We start from the raw sequence: 18,085 nt of genomic DNA on the forward strand, positions 1-18,085 counted from the left end.
ATTATAATATATTTTATACACTGCATCTCTTGATTCTTGGTAATTTATTCCATTAACTTGTTAGTTATGTCGTCAAAACTGATTATATCATTTTGGTACGAGCTTTGGCTATTTTCGTGGAAAAATGTCAAATTTCATTCGGTGAACAACTCTGTTTGTGGAAGCAAATATTCTTCTGTCTGTTTTGTCCGCCTTTTCGCTCTTGACATTCGCCGATTGTATATTAATGAGATATCATAACAAGCTAACTATCTTACGAAATTTGATAAAGATCCCCAAAATAGGGTCATCGATTCGAATATTCCGGTATCAACCAGATAATTACGCTCCTAATAGTGAAAGATACAATCTCATCCTTCACCCCAATGTTTACCATGCGGATAATTTAGCGCTCATCAACTAGAAGTTGTTTATTAATTCCTATAATCTTATATAGAAAAACCCGTCCATGCTCTCAAAGATTAGTGTCGATTATCTTTCGAACCGGATTCTTTCATCTTGGTAACCGTATATCTAAAACATGAGTCTAACATGAGACTCTATTCATCTAACTTCAGACCCATAAAAATCATAAAACCGAACAAACAACTTTGCCCTAGAAATATACTATTAGCAAGACACGGAAGTATTCAATATAACTTTATGTAGTTCCAATTTTCATCCCGGGTTGCTATCTTTGGTGATGCTGGGCCTGCATAGGGAAGACTGGTTTAATGCACCAAGTGTATGTCACTAAAACATAAATAAGTCAATGAGATCACCGTTCTTCGGACAAGAATAAAACAATTAAAAAGGGCTCGTTTTTTTACGTATGATGCCGTTCGTGCATTTATCGATCACTATTTCGTACGGGGTTGCTCTGCGGCTTTCTTCTTCTGCCGCCCCTGCGTGTATGGCTTCTTCTTCTGCGGCTTCTGTTGCGGCTCCTCCTGCTCCTCTGCCAGCAGCTACTCCTGCGGCTTCCTTTGTGGCTGCTTCTCCTTGGGCTTCTCCTGCGGCTACCCTTGCGGCTTCTCCTGTGGCTTCTCCTGTGGCTCAAGGTACGGCTCCTCCTGCGGCTACTCCCACGCCGTTTTCTGCAGCTCGCGTTGTGGCGGCTTTCCCTGCGGCTTCACCTGCGGCTCCCTTCGTGGCGGCCCCTCCCCCTGACTTTTTCGCCCGGCAGTATGAAGGTAAGTTTGTCACCATGGTAATGGTTATTCGATAAATGTAACCTGCATCGAATGTTGTCTCTCTCTCTAGTTGGTGATCGTTTTCGACCTTTTCCTAGTGATATTTTACACGCAATCGCCACCACCACAAATGCCATTCGATTGCCCTTTGCTCGTGTTGCTAGAGGGCAGTTGGAGTTGAATACGGTCGTAAGGGAGATTCTTTTCGTACAAGGAAACATGGCCGCATCACAGTTTCGAAACCTTCTTCTGGCTTTGATCCTTTTTTTAATGAATGATGGGGTGCTCACTGTGGGCCAACATGCTTGTAAGTTGCTGAATGATGTTTTCAAAATCACCTTAACTTATCTATCTTTATCAAACAAAAATGTAGTACTTCACTCACCCAACCCAACACGTTCTGAGTTAGAATCAATCCGACTCGCGTTGAAACTTCGAGCCTTTATTGCTCCGATTGTAGAGGACGCAGGTCTTACCGCTTTGTTGTTGGTGGACTTGTTCCCTCCATCCAAATTACAACGGCCAAGAGCAGCAGTCCTTGCGGACTATAAAATGTTTTTGCAGGTTTAAACCTGCGTGAGTTATTCCAAAATCAACGGGTGCCTTCAGTTCTAGCTTTCGGTGTCGAAACACTGTGGGACTTCGACAATCAATTTTTTTAAAACAAAAGTAAAACATTTTTTTTTGTTGACGACATTCATAGTACAGAGAGTGAGAGAGTGAGTGACAATGAGAAAGATCTTGAACTAGGTACCAGATTCTCTAACCTGAAAACCGATTGTTTTGAAGACAGTGTTGTGTTTATAGGAAAGTAAAATTATAACGCAGTATATAAGTAATATGAGCCTGTTTTTAAGATTGACTTTATTATGAAATAAAATGAACAAGTATTTATATAAAAATCACTATCTGCTGTGCCACTATCTTTAGTGTATCTTTGAAGTTGTTATCATTTTCCCAGTGTATATCCTGTTAGCTTTAACTGCTTATTTTGTAGATATGTTACACTTGGAATTACTGTCATCTTAGACACATTGTCCTTCCATAACTTTAGTAAGCCTTAGTCACTGTGTTCTTGTAACCTTGTGATATGATAGTACTAACTATCTATATTGGGTAATTGATTCCATCATCATTCTTAATGTATTGATGTCATAGATATGGATTTATTTAATGTAGCAACAATATAGCAGATTACCACACACAGAATCTCTGACCTGATAAGGGAATTGTTATTTTCACCCCTTCTTTTCTTATTTTTACCCCCTCGATTTGTTCTGGTCTTTTTTGACCTATAGAACTGCGTATTTGATTTCATTTATATTTTGACATTTCGGCGGGACTGCTCTGTCAAAGCATTAATAAATTGTACCTTTTTACTTTCATCCCAATCCCGTTACGTTTGTTTTAACTTTTATTGTTTTAATGTCTTTATCAAACGGAAACACCTCTTACCCTTCTGACGATGATTTGCAGGAGCCCCTTCCCTTTCGAACCAGAAGAAATTTTGAAAGCGTCTACGAAGTAGATGATTTTAACGATGATCACGACAATGATCTCAACGAAAAACTCGAGGGCGAAACCTTCGTCGTTTTGTCTACTTCTGCCCCATCTCAACTTGAGTTTAGCTCTTGCGAAACTCTCGAAAAGAATGTGATCGATCACTGCAAGAACAACGGCTACCTTGTTTCTTTGGGCCGTTCTCGTTACTACCCCGATCGTCGACTTAAGTCTTTGGATTTCAAGTGCGATCGCAATGAAAAAAACAGCAGTAAGTCCACGGGTAAAATACTTTCGAAGACAGGACGCAACGAATGCCCTTTCAAGTGGGTGGTCGGTTCCAGTGGGGGAAAAGATCAGGGTGTTTATACTGCAAAATTCACCCTGCACTTAAACCATTCTGGACATAATCATGAGTCTGCTAATTTTCTCGCTGGTCATTCCACTGCATGCTCGATTGGAGAGAATCACATGAAGGTAATCAAGGATATGACGATTGCTAATAGCTCACCTCAAGATATTTTGATTTACGTTCGCTAAAACGTCCCTGGTAATTACTTTAGACCTATTACACTTCACAATGCCAGACAGAAGATTCGTGAAGAGTATTTAGATTGTCGCTCTCCTTTGAAAGCTCTCTTGAATCAGTTCTCTGAAGCCGACTCTGGAATTATTTACGCGTACAACTCGAATGAGGAGTTACCATCAAAAACCTTTTTTTGCGCACTCTCATTCCTTGGAAATGGTTGAACGTTTTCCTCAAGTGCTTTTGATGGACTGCACTTATAAAACCAACAAATTTGGTATGGCATTCTTGTACGTTGTTCGCATGGATTGCTTCAATAAGACATTTTTTGTGTGCGGTGTTTTTTTAAAACACGAAACCCGAGCCAATTATAAATGGGCGGTTTCAACGTTACGTATGAAGTGGGTTTTGGTGCTATTTAGAGGAGTTCGATACTAGCATTATTGCTATTGACCGTGATTTGCCATTAAAAGGTGCTTTAGAGACAATTTTTGAATCCGGCATAATTCTTATCTGCCGTTGGCATATCATCAAGAACGTGTTGACGAAATACAAAAAATATGTTTTAAACAGATATTGACTGGAATACGTTTATGGTCAGATGGAATAGCTGTATGAACAGTTTCAATGAAGAAGAACGGGAGCGAAACGTGAGTGTCCTGAGAGATAATTGCGGGTTGAACGCACGATACTTCCCACTGTTTGCGTATCGTGAGTCAACATGGGTGCCGTTGAAAGAACATTTTGCCAACCCTGGGATCCATAAGCACCTTACCTTGGCACCATCAATACATCCAGAGTTGACGGTGCTCATAAGAAGTTGAAACGAAGACTGATGGTGTCTTTCAGTCATTTACACAAGGCTGCTAATTTGGTGAAGAGCACTATTACAAATCAATTACTTCTGATTTGAGAAAAGAAATATCAAGTATATTTAAAAAAACAATGGTACCGTTGCTGTCTGCCATTTTGCCTGTTGACACCATTATCTTTTGGGTTCATATATCTGATTGTCTTGTATCGGATCGGCTTTATATGATATACTTTTTTTAACAACTTAAATACTCAGCAAAGACGAGTCTTAAACTTTTAAAAATATTTCCACATCTTTATAAACTGTTTTCGACTTTTGAAAAATATTTTTTATCCTTTTCTTGTAATGCATTTTTTCTAATAGCTTTCGGCTTCGGACAAAATTAATTTTTTTTTCTATAAATTTTGATAGCAGTGTAAGAGATAGTTTTTTTAGCTATCTGTAGAATGTAGGATACTTAAAAGTGTGTTAGGAAAATAATATTTGTTGATATTGTTATTTTCTTGGTTTTATAGTGAGGAATTATCTTGAATACGTCATCGATTAATTTTCCCTTTGCTGGATCCGTATTTCAAGTATATTTCACTTCTTTCCATGTTCCAGAAATGTACGATTGTCGGCTTTTTGGGTTTGTATTGTGTTACCACTACTTTGTCAATTCCTGATTACCCTTTCGAATATATGAATATATACTTGGAATGCACAGCTTTAAATATGTATCGTACTGCTTAGTAAATGTTGTGTTTTAAGGAAAAGTAAAATTATAAAAAGACTATCGGAGTAGTTTGAGACTGATTATAAGATTGTCTTTTAATAATAAATGAAATGTACCAGTATTTATATAAAAGACTGTCTTCTGTGTTCATATCTCTAGTGCTATCTTGAAGTTATGATAGATTAACCATAAATGTATACAATTATTACATAGTGACTAATTTAGTCTTGTTCCAATATATGTTAAGTCTTCTTAACTCTCTTTGCTTTAAACTAAATTTTAAACATTTCTTAGACGTACTAAGTAAGACTTGTGATGTAACATCCTTATAGTTCATACTGTGACATTTATTGTAAAGCTTATATCACAAATGTTATCAGCATGGATAAACTTTTGTTAGCTCTAATATGGCTATATCCTTGCTAGGTCACCACACACTCCTCTGTTACTGTAATCATGTTTATTTGTTCACATTTCTGTATTCAAGATCTTATCTATTTTTTTTCTTTCAATTAAACGTTTTCTACTCTCATCCATTTTATATGTATTAATACTTATAGATATATAATGTCTGTTTCTTTCGTCCTCCCCATAATAATTATTCTGTTCTGCTCTTGCCTCGATCCACTCCTCACAGGCCCGCTAATTGAACGAGTTATCATGATTAGTTTTGTTTATAGCTCTGTTAAATACGCCAATACTGGAACCAGTCTCCAAAGCAATGATACCATTAGAGCAGCATTCGACTAAACAAAAATATGGTGGACTCAGAATGGGTTACATGTTTTGAATAAAAATGTTTCTGTGAAGGTTAAGGAAAAAAAGGGTTTAACATCTTATAAGAGTGATAATATCTTATATATTTCCTATGAAGCGCTGTTAACCGGATCCATAACTTAATAATAACAAAAAACTGAAAAACAAAAATGTTTGGAAAGTCTCCCTGTGAATCAGTATGTGATGTCATTTCACAAAATACGAAAACCTTAAACGGTTACGATACTTTTGAGGTCACTGTATATCCGTTTTTGAAATTCAGCGTACGTTTAAGGATGTTCTGATATGGTTTGCGACTTAGCTTATATGTGCAATTAGCTCAGATAATCCCCATACAAGTTTAGAATGCTTGAACCATTTCGGAACCGTTTCTAATTTCTTATAATGTATTTTGGTCATTAGTTTAATGTAATCAGGGAACCCTTAAGTATCGGATCTGTAGGGATAATGGACCAGAATTATCTGAATTATCGCATAATAACGGATAACGGACCGGAGTACCTTAAAGTCAACGGATTTTCAGGGATAACGGACCGGAGTACCCTAATGTCAACGGATTTTGAGGGATAACGGACCAGAGTACGCAAACTTATGGGATTTTGACGGATAACGGACGGGAATTCTCAGATTTTTATGATTTAGACGGATAACAAACTGGAGTTACCAAAATATAGCCCCAATAAACAAGCGAAACTTAACAGAATATACTATACAACAAGGAACGACATACAATTTTATTTTCAAGGCGTAGTCTACAATTGTAGACAAATAAATGTAGGGTGGACTTCGGAAACTCTCGCTCGATAATTGTCCACATCCGGTACTTTAGAGTATGCTTATTAAAGTTACCGAATGATCACAATCAAGTACGCGAATCTGGTATGAGACGGACTCGGGGATTATGGCGAGGAGTAGCAACAATTGGTTACAACACTCGAATAAAGTAAATCAACAATGATGAAATACATAATTTTATTAACCAAAGAATGTGTAAATATAAAAGATAAAATAAAAAAAGCTACAGGAGTCTTAAATCAAACTATAGGTCTGCAAAATTATCTTCCCATTGATGTTACCCGCAACATCTATCTCCGAAAGTATTTCGTTTAAAACAACAAGTTTTTGTTGGATATTTCGATAGATCCAGCTAACCGCAGGAAGACTTAATCCACGCATGAGAACCGCCAACAGATGTTTCATCAACATCTCCAATTGTTCTTCAAAACTTCGGTGGTATCTGGAGTATGCTTTGGCCGTCATTACTTCTACAGCCAAAATACCTGCCATTCTTAACAACTGAAAGACACGAAACACACGCTCACCACGCGTTCTACAATCCATAAAACCTACTGGATCAGCATCATTAAGCACTGTGATCTCCATGGACTCCCATTCATCGAATCCCTTGAATACATGGTATTCCGTAAACTGCAAGTAATGATACAGACAGATAATGATTTTAAAACAATACCCCAATTGAGACCTGGTACTAATTGTTCTTTTCATTTGACGCAAGTCCAAAGTAAAGTCATTCAAGGTTGTTGATTCTAACAATTGGTCAAATGCTTCACCTGTACCAATACGGTGGGTGAGTTGGTCCAACTCGTTAGCCCTATTCTATAATATTGTCAAAACGCCGACATAGTTATTTTTAATAATCGTCTGGTCATTCCCGTCTTTCTCCCACCAAAACAGCATCTATCACATCCTCTACATCCACCGCTGTTCCTTCGTTATCCTCAATGATAATAATTGATTCTGTACTACCTTCCCTATCAGAATCAACAAGATCAATCACATCCTGTCCTTGATCATGATGATCCTCTTCAAGATCAGCAACACCAAATTCTTTACCAGTCAATGCTGGAACCTCTCCAGAAGTAATACTGGTAGTAGCCGTTTGGCTATCTAATCCCCATATCTTCAGGTACGCGGAACGATATTCCGGGTCCACCAAAAAATGATTGGAGTCAATCATGTCTTTTACCGGCATCGGCTTTGGGCTGCGCTCGAAGCCAACACTAGTATTCGCACCCAAGTAAACAATGTAATGGCAAATTTGTGCCATTTGAAGACCTGTTTGGTCTATGATATTATGGACGTCGTCTATAGTACGACCAGGGTTAACCGCTAAGGCCTTATTCATAATATCGATAATGTTTTGCTTATCAGTTGAGTCCATGATTCTTGGTTGGAAAAAAAAACAAAAGAAAAGGATAACGGACAACTTTTATCTTCATCTAAATTATATAGATCCACTAGAACGCACCAATCACACATCCACAATTTCAAAAAGGAGATTAACAAAAAACCAAAATAAGTCTACTCTCTTTTTTACACGTTATTTCTTCTTCATTTCTATTGCGTTCCATACTATTCCCTCTCTGCATTGTTACTTTTGTTACCACAAAATGTAAGCGATTATACTCTGAAGGCATCGTATCCTGACTGTCTTCCCTTTTTGCTGCACTTCTGCTACTACAAGTATATTCTCTCTGGTGTACTTTACGTCGTTCTACTATTGTCAACACTTTCATTTAGTGATCACATCGTGTCTCTCTTACTGTCAGTGCACCTTTGATGGTTCTCATTTCAGTCAAATCGCATCATCCCCTTGTCGTTGCTTATCCTCTGTTCGTGACTACTCCATCTAATGGTAAAGACATCAACACCGACTATCAGGCAACACACCAAACATATACAGTCGGTCTTTCCACAGAAAGAGCCGTCGTTAGCCAACCAACTCTTTTTTCATCCATACCCTCTACGCTGTTCTTCATCTATTCACACCAAGATATCCTGTCTATATTTGTTTTTATTTCAATGCACATATTCTTGCCCACTTGTCCATGGTGCATATTCACTTTGAATCATACATCACGACTTTATAATCTGAAATTATACTTTCCGACAACAAGCGTATATCCTCGTGTATTATCCTCTGTTTTATCTTTCATCCCCTTGATCTGCCTCTCGAACATCTTGAATAGTTTGGTTAGCTTTGTTTTTATTGCAAACATTTAAAAGAAAAAGAGAAATAGACAAAAAAAAGATTCAAAAAAAAGAAGAATGATGAAAATGTTCAAAAATGATTAAAAAATTAATTTTTTTTCCCCACGACAATATATCGCCACCTTCCCTTTCAAATTCCACCCGTATTAACAACAGTCATCTTTTAACGCGTCTTTATCGACCAATAATTGGTTTTGCGCGCTTTCTTCAATACATCATATTCAAATTGAGTAAACCCGGTTATATTTGTCATCTTAACAATGTATCACTACCAACAATGGCACTTTTAACCGTTTTTTTAATTTAACTCTTTCAATCAATTTGTAACCAGGGCGTTTACAATTGTTTCCAATAGTCTGACGTCTACCCTATCTATCCGTATTTTTGGTTTATTTTTATCACTAAAACTCATCGATCAACATAACTTTTAAAAATCGAAAAAATGCGCGCCCGACAGTTTTGAGCTACGTATAATGGCTGTTTCATGCTAGTGTGTCTGTACCACATACGAAACAAACTCCTTCGTGACATTCATTTGGATTTCCATAATAACAGAACGAAGCTCTTCCGAAGGTGTTGCCAAAGGATAATAGACGACATCATTCCTCCTCCCATCGTGCCTCTCTTCAGAGCCAACATACTGCGCATCTCCGCAGATACCTTTCTCAATGACGGCCTTGACTACAATATCCTTTACGTAGTTATCATTGAACAGCATCCTAGTGAGCAGATCATAACCGGGACGAGCTGGCAATGCAGTGGTCTACATGTTATCCTTAGCAGTATCTTCAGCCACGTTATAATAATGAAAAGAAGTAGAAAAAGAGGGAAAATAAAAAATAAATTCTAAAATCGATACTTGAATAGTTTTTTTGTTTTGACAATTTCTGATTTGTGAGACAGGTCTGCAAGACTTTCTCAATTGCTTCGTTAGAATTTCGATCTTAATGTTACACGTACTGTACTTTGTTTTGAAACTGCTAATTACGTCAATTATACCTAAAGTTAGTCGCAATAGACGTTAATGTAATGTACATTTGATACGTTTACTTCCTCCAAAATTAAATGACTTCAAGGACCATAGCGTACAAGAAATGTGCTAAAATAGAATGACATGAACTAAGCAACAAAGAATATTCGCATTTACAATAAAAAAAAAATTTGTGTTTACTTCCGTAATGCTTTATGTAATGCCGAATGCTGACATACATTTTGGTATAACATGGAAGAGCTAATTAAACAGCCCGTGACTCTTTAAATATTAAAATCACAATCAAAATCGTTTAGTCAGGATTATCCACAATGGCATAGTCCATTTTTACAATTAACAAGTACTTTTTACTTTCAATCAGTATATTACGTGCAATGGAATAAATAAAACATGTATATTCTTCCTTGAATATATCACTATTGAAAGAAACTTAATTACTGTTTGTTTATTACAGTAGTCGCTCGATTTAAGAGTGACCAGAAATTTCGGAAATCTCACCCTTAAATAGAAAATACCCTTATATCGAAAATCGTGACTACTCTTTAGAAAACAGTCCCCAGGTGCCAGCTGCTGTTAAATTTTGAATATCTTATATAATAAAACTTTGGATACACTTTGTCAATCCTTGCATATCTTTATTTTATTCAATATGAGCAACACACGTTTACGTCTTACAATTTCCCAAAAAATTGAAATTTTAGATCAGTTTGGAATGGGAAACACCAATCAGATAGAGCTCGGAAAATGGGCACAAAAAAAGTTTGATTTAATAAAACCTCTTTCACAACAAACTGTGTCAAACATCCTCAACAATGCCGATCAGTTGTATTCTAACATTGTTGTTATCAAGAATAGCAAGAGTTTGAAGCTACCCAAGTATCCTCAACTTGACGAAGAAGTGGAAAAATTCGTGAATCATATGAATGACTGCAGCATACCAGTAAACCGTGCCTGTATCATCGAGTACGTCAAGCGCATCGCTCGTTCAAAGTACTCCATCACTGATGATATTACCTTCTCTGATGGATGGCTTTCCAAGGTCTTCAAACGTCTCGGTTTAAAATGTAGACCAACTCATGGTGAATGTGCCTCTGTGGATGTCAATTCCCAAAGCATTCAAGACCAGCTTAAAAAAATTCGGGAAGAATTGACAAATTATCCTCTTGCTGATATTATGAACTTCGACGAGACCGGATTGTACTACAATCAACCACCAAGAAGAACAATTTGCTCACAACCACTTGGTGGGTTGAAGAAGAGTAAGACCCGTGTAACTGTGGGGCTACTTTGCAATGCGGATGGTACGTACAAAGGCCATCCCATTGTAATTGGGCAATTCAAAAGCCCTCGTTGCTTCAAGAAAAACCCGAAAATGCTTTCAATGACAGCCATTGGTACCCGTCGATACGTGGAGTACCACCACTCGCCTAAAGCTTGGATGACTACCGAGATCTTCTCGGCTTATGTCAAAAAACTGGACAATGCTTTTGGTAGAGAGGGTAGAAAAGTGGCTCTTCTTTTAGACAATGCCTCAGTGCATAAGTTGAAGTTCAAGCCGGTGAACATAAAGTTGGTGTTTCTTCCTGCCAACACAACGAGTATGTTGCAAGCTCTCGATGCAGGTAGACAAAATAAACAAGGATACTGTTTTTTAAGTCGAAGTACTAATTTTATTTCACTTTATTTAGGAATTATTGCCAACTTTAAGGCTTACTTTCGCTCCCAACAGTACATGAGAAGTCTCGATTTGTTCGCCAGCAAACAGTTAGATAACTTGGATGTTTACAACATGAATCAGGTGCAAGCCATGTTTTTCTTGGCCAATGCTTGGTTAAAGGTAACACCTGAGACAATTAAGAATTGTTGGAGGCATACCAATATCTTGGGATTTAAAGAGAACCCTGACACGTTAGCTTTGCCACCCACTGTCCCCTGGCCTCTGGAAGATAACGTTGTCCAGGAGATCAACCATTTGTTGCCCGATCTTCCTGGTAATTCAGACAACGAGATCACTGATGTCAGTCAGCTGGATCTGGATTCTGACGAGATGTTTATCATCGATGATGAGGAGATCGTGATGGACGGAGAGGAGGAGATCCCTATGATACTTTGAACAGGAGATATACGTCGATATCAATGATTGTAAAAAACGGTTGAGGGAAGCTTATGAGACGATTCTGGCTTTGGATGTGCCTTTGGATGACTTGGACAATCAGTTCCATAGACGTGTTAGAATGAGATTGGCTGAATCTCGTGCTGAAATAGAAAATTTGAAAGAACAAGCTGATATTCGTCGCTTTTTCCAATAAAAAAATTATTTCTCTTGTCACAAATGACTTTAAAAAATGATGATTTGTTACTGATAAATTTTTTTTTTCGACTGGGCACCAAAAAAAAAAAAAAAAAAAAAAAAAAAACCCAAATATGGTAAAAACCCGTTCGATTTAAGGGTATGGGGAATTGGGATCTCACCCTTGAATAGAATAGTGGTTTAGTGGTGTTAATGCTGGGGACGGAAGTTGTTTTTCAAAAATCCACCCTTAAATAGAAAATACCCTTAAATCGAACACCCTTAAATCGAGCGACTACTGTATCAAAACCCCATGTTCTAGATAGCATATTCAGCTTATTAATAAAGAGTTAAACAAAGAACTTCGCATTGTGAAAACTAGTTTTAGCCATTCAATTTGGCGGAAGGAAAAAGAAAATCGGTAAAATATCTTTATCCCTATACAAACATTGGTCGGAGAACAGGACAAAATCTTACAATACGGAAACAGAAATCGAATACTATGTGCTACGCTACAGAGTGTTTTGGGATCCAAATATACCTATTTTAATTATACTGAGACACACCCTCAGTTATTTATAACATTCACAAAATCTAGTTTTTCAATCATAAAACAATGATAAGCACAGTAACAGCTTGTCACAATTATAAATATTTAATATCTTCCAATTAATACAGATAGTTAAGTTTCTAGAGAGATACTTTTCTTTTAGAGTAGTTTTAACTTTTTAACCTAGAATAAAACCACACTGGATTTATGGTTTAATTTGTTTTAGTTTTTCTGTGTAAACCAGTACACTTTACCACAAACTATAATTCAATCAAAATCATAGTTGAGTATAAGATCCACTAAAAAATGTAAACACTATCACAGCCCCGTGTGCTAAATCACACATAGAGATTGTACATATAATAAATTCATATCTCATCATCACTGATAAATGATAGCTAAATCATGATCAGGCATAAAAAGGGAATTCGCTAAAGCCGGTCACTATTTTAAAGTGTCACGGTATCGTAACACCAATGTCCAAACTTAAGACATGTTATTGTTATTATTTCTCTATTGACTATGCGTAGCACTAATTGTCCAATATAGATATTGTTATTGATAGCATACTCATATTGTTAAGAGTAGTATCCTCAGCCTCGTCCATTCCATTTATTATAAATACTCTTTATTTTTCCTCTTCTTAAATCTTTAGTTAACTTTAACATCAATAAACTCTGACAAGAATTCCAATTGATCCTATTGTTTTTTTCTACCTTTTTTTCTGCAAAACTATCCTCTTAAAGCCTACTATTGCTACACCGCGGACTCGGTAGTGGAATTCCGCGACACGTTGCGGAAAGACGCAACATGGTCGATAAAATACGCAACCATCGGAATATAATTTTTTTATTTAATTATTTCTTTTCCTTTGCTATGTTTTAAATTTTTTTCTTTTACAAGCATTGCCAATTAACACATCAGATTGAATAAAATAGTAATCACTCCATTAGATGAATTGTTGAAGAAAGTTTAATTACAATAAAACTTGTCTACGCAAAACAGAGAAAGATACGACCAGCCTACAAATCAGCTAAAGAACCAGCAGGAAGATGATTAACCTTTGTTGTGTTTTGAGGTAAGTAAAATTATAAGGCAGTATATAAGTAATTTGAGACTGTTTTATAAGATTATCTTTATTATGAAATAAAATGAACAAGTATTTATATAAAAAAGACTATCTGCTGTACCACTATCTTTAGTGTATCTTTGAAGTTGTTATCATTTTCCCAGTGTGTATCCTGTTACCTTTATCTACTTATTTTGTAAATATGTTACACTTGGAATTACTGTCATCTTAGACACATTGTACTTCCATATCTTTAGTAAGCCTTTGTCACTGTGTTTTTGTAACCTTGTGATATGATAGTACTAACTATCTATATTGGGTAATTGATTCCTTAATCATTCTTAATGTATTGATGTCATAGATATAGGTTTATTTAATGTAGCAACAATATAGCAGATCACCACAACCTTGTCAGTATATTTAATGTACGGCCAAACAATCTTGAAAAAGTTAGCGGAATCGGAATACCGTACAAGACCAACCACTTGGAGAAAGTCTGTAATGGAAATAACAGCGTACTTCTTGTATCTGTCACCCCTGGAATTCCGAGCAACTGTGACAACATTGTGAGCGTCGAATTGCTGCTGCTTCATTACTTCAACGATAGCCAAAAAAGTTTCTTCACCTTCTTGCTTGTGTGTAAAGTATCAGTGAACCACACCGACAAACCAAATGGAAATAGATCTAAATTTTATGCTGTAAGTACCAATAAAGTTTGTCAAATGTCTTTTGCTTACCTGTGACCAGTACTTTTGGGAGTCTTAAACAGGACAATATTATTTGCTCTTGTCTTTAAGTTTTTCAAGGTTATGTCCATAATCGAAGAAAATACCAAGTCATCGTTCCAAGCTCGACTTGCAATCACAATGGATGACGAGGTCAATTGCCGAATTTCATCCCCAACCTTATGATCATAATGTGATATCAATGCATCAATCACCTTCGATCTCGGGACACCGAAGCATATTTTTCCGAATCTGATCCAAGCAACGACTGAGGAATAAACGGACACCAGACTTGGGCACCAGAGGAATGCGAACGGTAGGTGTCTGGACGATCCGTAAATTCAGGGAATTGAATAGACTGCAGACATCTAACCGCCATCGTGTTATAATTCGCCTGGTGACGAAGGACGTTCGAAGCATTTGCCCCTATAAGATGCGTGGACTTGATCAAGTTGGTGAACTTCTTAATTGTCCGCTCCATTGGTCGGCAAGAGTAGGTGCTCTCAAGATCGGAAACCGAAAATAAATTGCCCAGTTTTTCTACAAAAATAGTAAAAGAAGTGCTTGAAAAAGCGATCTAAAAATGGGCAAAATAACACACATACATATATGGGTGGAAATAAAAATCTGATCAAAGTCATGGTACATTCAAAATTATTCGCTTGAAAAGGAAATGATAAAATAACAAAAGTTTTTAAATCCACATTTTTTTTATTTTTATTTTTTTCCTCCCTTTTACTTTATTACTACTTTTTATCACTTACCTTACTATGAACAACACTGAAGCAAATAACAACACACCCAACAACGTACGTGGTCGCGGACGTGGTCGTGGAAATGGACGTGGAGGTAGACGCGGACGTGGCAGACACGCTGGCACCTTTGTGTTTGTTGAACCTACTGTTCAGCACAACACCACTCCTGTCAACAACAGCAATGCCCAAGCTGAGAACAACAACGCTAATGTCGAAGATGACAATGGGCCTTCACGTCCATACAACGTATGGCCTGAGGTTGCAATTTGTATCCTTCTTGAGATCATGGCAGGCACCTACAATCACTTGTTGAGAAGAGGAGATACTGCCTTGAAACAGTTTATCTGGGTTCATTCGGCAGCTCTCTTGAAAGAAAAGATGGCTGAATATGCAAACACCGATGCAGTCAGGGCTTTTATAGCAAATGTCACGCATCTCAGTATGCAACGCAAGTGGAAAGACATGAAAGCCAGATTCACCAGAGCCAGAAATGCAGCAAGAGAAACAGGAGTTGGTGGAACTGTCCCAGACATACCATACTATGAAGAAATTGCCAAGATCACTCAGGATGATCCTAGCATCCAACCTGAGGTAATTTACGAAAGCGTCAACATGGAGGAGAATGGCATTCGATCATATAGAAGATCAAACGACGTTGATTTAATGGATGCCATTGGATCCGATGGTCCCGAAACTACGTACTTGACACCTACGGAAGTCGATCAACTTGTGATCCAAAAAGCTTTGGCCGATCGATACCCCACTGAAGGATCTTCAGTACCATCATCATCAACAGCACCTGCACCTGCACCACCATCAACACCCTCATCCGCACCACCTCCACCTACATCCGCACCACCACCAACCTCAACACCAGCAACCGAACCACCAACACCAACCTCAACACCAGCAACCGAACCACCAACACCAACACCAACATCAGCATCCGCAGTACCACCAGCATCGACAGGCGCAACACCCCCACCTCGATATACATCCGCACCACCTCCACCTCCATATTCATCCGCATCACCTCCACCTCATCAAACATCCGCACCTCCACCTCAACAAACATCCGCACCACCTCCACCTCAACAAACATCCGCACCACCTCCACCTCCACCTACATCCGCACCACCTCCACCTCCACCTACATCCGCACCACCTCCACCAAGATCAACCCGCACTTCGAGAAATAATCGAACTTCTGGTGAGCAGTCTTCGTCAACTTTTGATCCCATCGAGGCTGCTCGTCAGTTGTCAGAGGAGCATATGGCACATGCCCGCCAACTCGGTGTAGAGATGATGGATCGAATGGCAGCGGTACAACGGGAAGAAAGAGAGCAAAGAATTCGTGACCTTGACAGTATGTTGCAAAGGGTCAGTCGTAATCGACAAACTGCATTGGAAGATATGCAAACAAGAAGACGACAAGAGTCCAGAGAGAGATATCGACTGCTAGAAGAATCAAGAAGTAGACGAGAGGCCGATTTGGAAGAGGATAGACGTAAACGTATCTCTGATATGGAGACTATTATGAATAGATTTGCAGCAATTCGAAGAGGCGATAGTGATACCAATCTTGGTTCATCTTCTAATGACAACAATAATTAAATAAAAAATATATTTAATATAATAAAACCTTTTGAAAACTAAGCAAGTCTATCTGTTCCCCTCATGATGTTATTTCTTCTTAAGATAGACATTGCCTTAATACGGCGCATACCTGCAGCATCAATGGTAGCATCGGTACCGAGGAAAGGAAGCGGAGGTTCGAAGTTCACTTCATTTTCAAATTGGTTTCTACGGTCTGCCTCAACAAATCCCTCAAAATCCAAACTTCCATCCAAAATTGCCTCTTCGATATCATTTTGGTTTACACAAACGTTGTGCAAACCACAGCAAGATATGATGGTTTTAGCCATTCTATCAACGCTGAGCATATACAAGTGCTTCCAAAGGAATCTCCACCTGGACGTGAGCCCACCAAATGCATGTTCAATTTTAATTCGAGAACTAGAAAAGGTTGCATTGAAAATTTTTTCTTCCGCAGTGCTTTCACGTCGGCCATGGAATGGAACAATGAGATTAGGCAGCAAAGGGTAAGCCGAATCTAGGTCTCATCGTTAATGCTTTGTATACCTTAAAATAATTAATGAACTTACCTCCCAAAATATAAGTGTTTGCAGGACACCATCTGGCCGCATCCAACAAAATTTTGTGATAAATCACGCTGCTTGTGAATACTCTGGCATCATGGTTTCTGCCTTAATATAATAACAAACGGTAAGCTGCTGTATCATTTTTTTATCCTTCCACATGAACTTACCGGAATGCCCAGTTTTTACGTACATAAACCGAGTACGGGCATCACAAATTGCCATCAAATTCATGGATGCATGACTCTTTCTATCGACATAAGCGTTTCCATTTATTGCTGGTTTTTGGATCACAACCAGCTTGCCATCAATTGCACCGAGTACACCAGAAAGTCTCGTGGCACCAGGTTCACCAAGTTCTGCAAACTCACGAGCATTGTTCAAAGCTCTCTGTCTATCTTCGATGGGCCATGTTATAAGTTCGGGAGTAATCTCCAACATGGCATCAATAAATCGGTTAGTGAAATTATTGAATGATCCGGCAGTTACTCCAAGATGAGTTTCGGCAATTCGATAACCAAAATGCGTGTTAGCAAATCTCCAAAGCACACACGCAACTTGCACTTCTACAGAGTAACCACCTCGCAGAATTGACCCAAGATAAGCAGCACATCTACTCAAACGATTGACGAGCCACTCGAAGGTCGACTTGTTGACTCGATAATGAGCTCTATAGCTATGGCGGCTGTTACGATCGTCGTTCAAGTTGGGATGTTTTATCGTCCAGTATGTTTCGTACGTGTCCATACGCTCGGTTCTAACAACCCTTCTGTGCGATTCTCGGGTCATCATCCCAGGGTTGCTTATGAAGATGTAATAAAAGATGTCATAGTTGATTAAAGTGGTTGCATGCAAAATTGTTTCTCTAACCCAAAGTTGGAACAAGGAATAAACGTCATAGTTGCCTTCAAGACGAGCATAGTCGGCAATAATGTTCTCTTCGGCAATGGCAACCTCTTGTTCAAGCATTTCCTCTTCTAAATCGAACTCTTCGTCAATTCTAAGGATTTCTTCCATCACGGCATCGAAG

At 38.2% G+C, this 18,085-nt stretch overlaps 3 protein-coding genes across 3 annotated transcripts; 1 reads left to right on the plus strand and 2 right to left on the minus strand.

Annotated features, from left to right (window-relative positions):
- Positions 1-6,533: 6,533 nt before the first annotated feature.
- Positions 6,534-7,686, minus strand: EV154DRAFT_486311 (uncharacterized protein; the record flags this gene model as incomplete). Its single annotated transcript, XM_051598843.1, has 2 exons — positions 6,534-7,121; positions 7,192-7,686. The coding sequence occupies 2 exons, from the start codon at positions 7,684-7,686 to the stop codon at positions 6,534-6,536; spliced, it is 1,083 nt and encodes a 360-aa protein (XP_051452615.1).
- A 703-nt stretch (positions 7,687-8,389) lies between these two features.
- Positions 8,390-9,727, minus strand: EV154DRAFT_486312 (uncharacterized protein; the record flags this gene model as incomplete). Its single annotated transcript, XM_051598844.1, has 4 exons — positions 8,390-8,503; positions 9,019-9,279; positions 9,376-9,515; positions 9,688-9,727. The coding sequence occupies 4 exons, from the start codon at positions 9,725-9,727 to the stop codon at positions 8,390-8,392; spliced, it is 555 nt and encodes a 184-aa protein (XP_051452616.1).
- Positions 9,728-14,869: 5,142 nt separating this feature from the next.
- EV154DRAFT_525387 (uncharacterized protein) lies at positions 14,870-15,673 on the plus strand (the record flags this gene model as incomplete). Its single annotated transcript, XM_051603272.1, has 1 exon — positions 14,870-15,673. A coding segment is annotated over exon 1 (762 nt), but the record flags the coding sequence as incomplete, so codon positions are not given.
- Positions 15,674-18,085: the final 2,412 nt, after the last annotated feature.

This window comes from Mucor mucedo, assembly GCF_025094135.1.
Source record: "Mucor mucedo strain NRRL 3635 chromosome Unknown EV154scaffold_141, whole genome shotgun sequence".
Classification (NCBI taxonomy): domain Eukaryota; kingdom Fungi; phylum Mucoromycota; class Mucoromycetes; order Mucorales; family Mucoraceae; genus Mucor; species Mucor mucedo.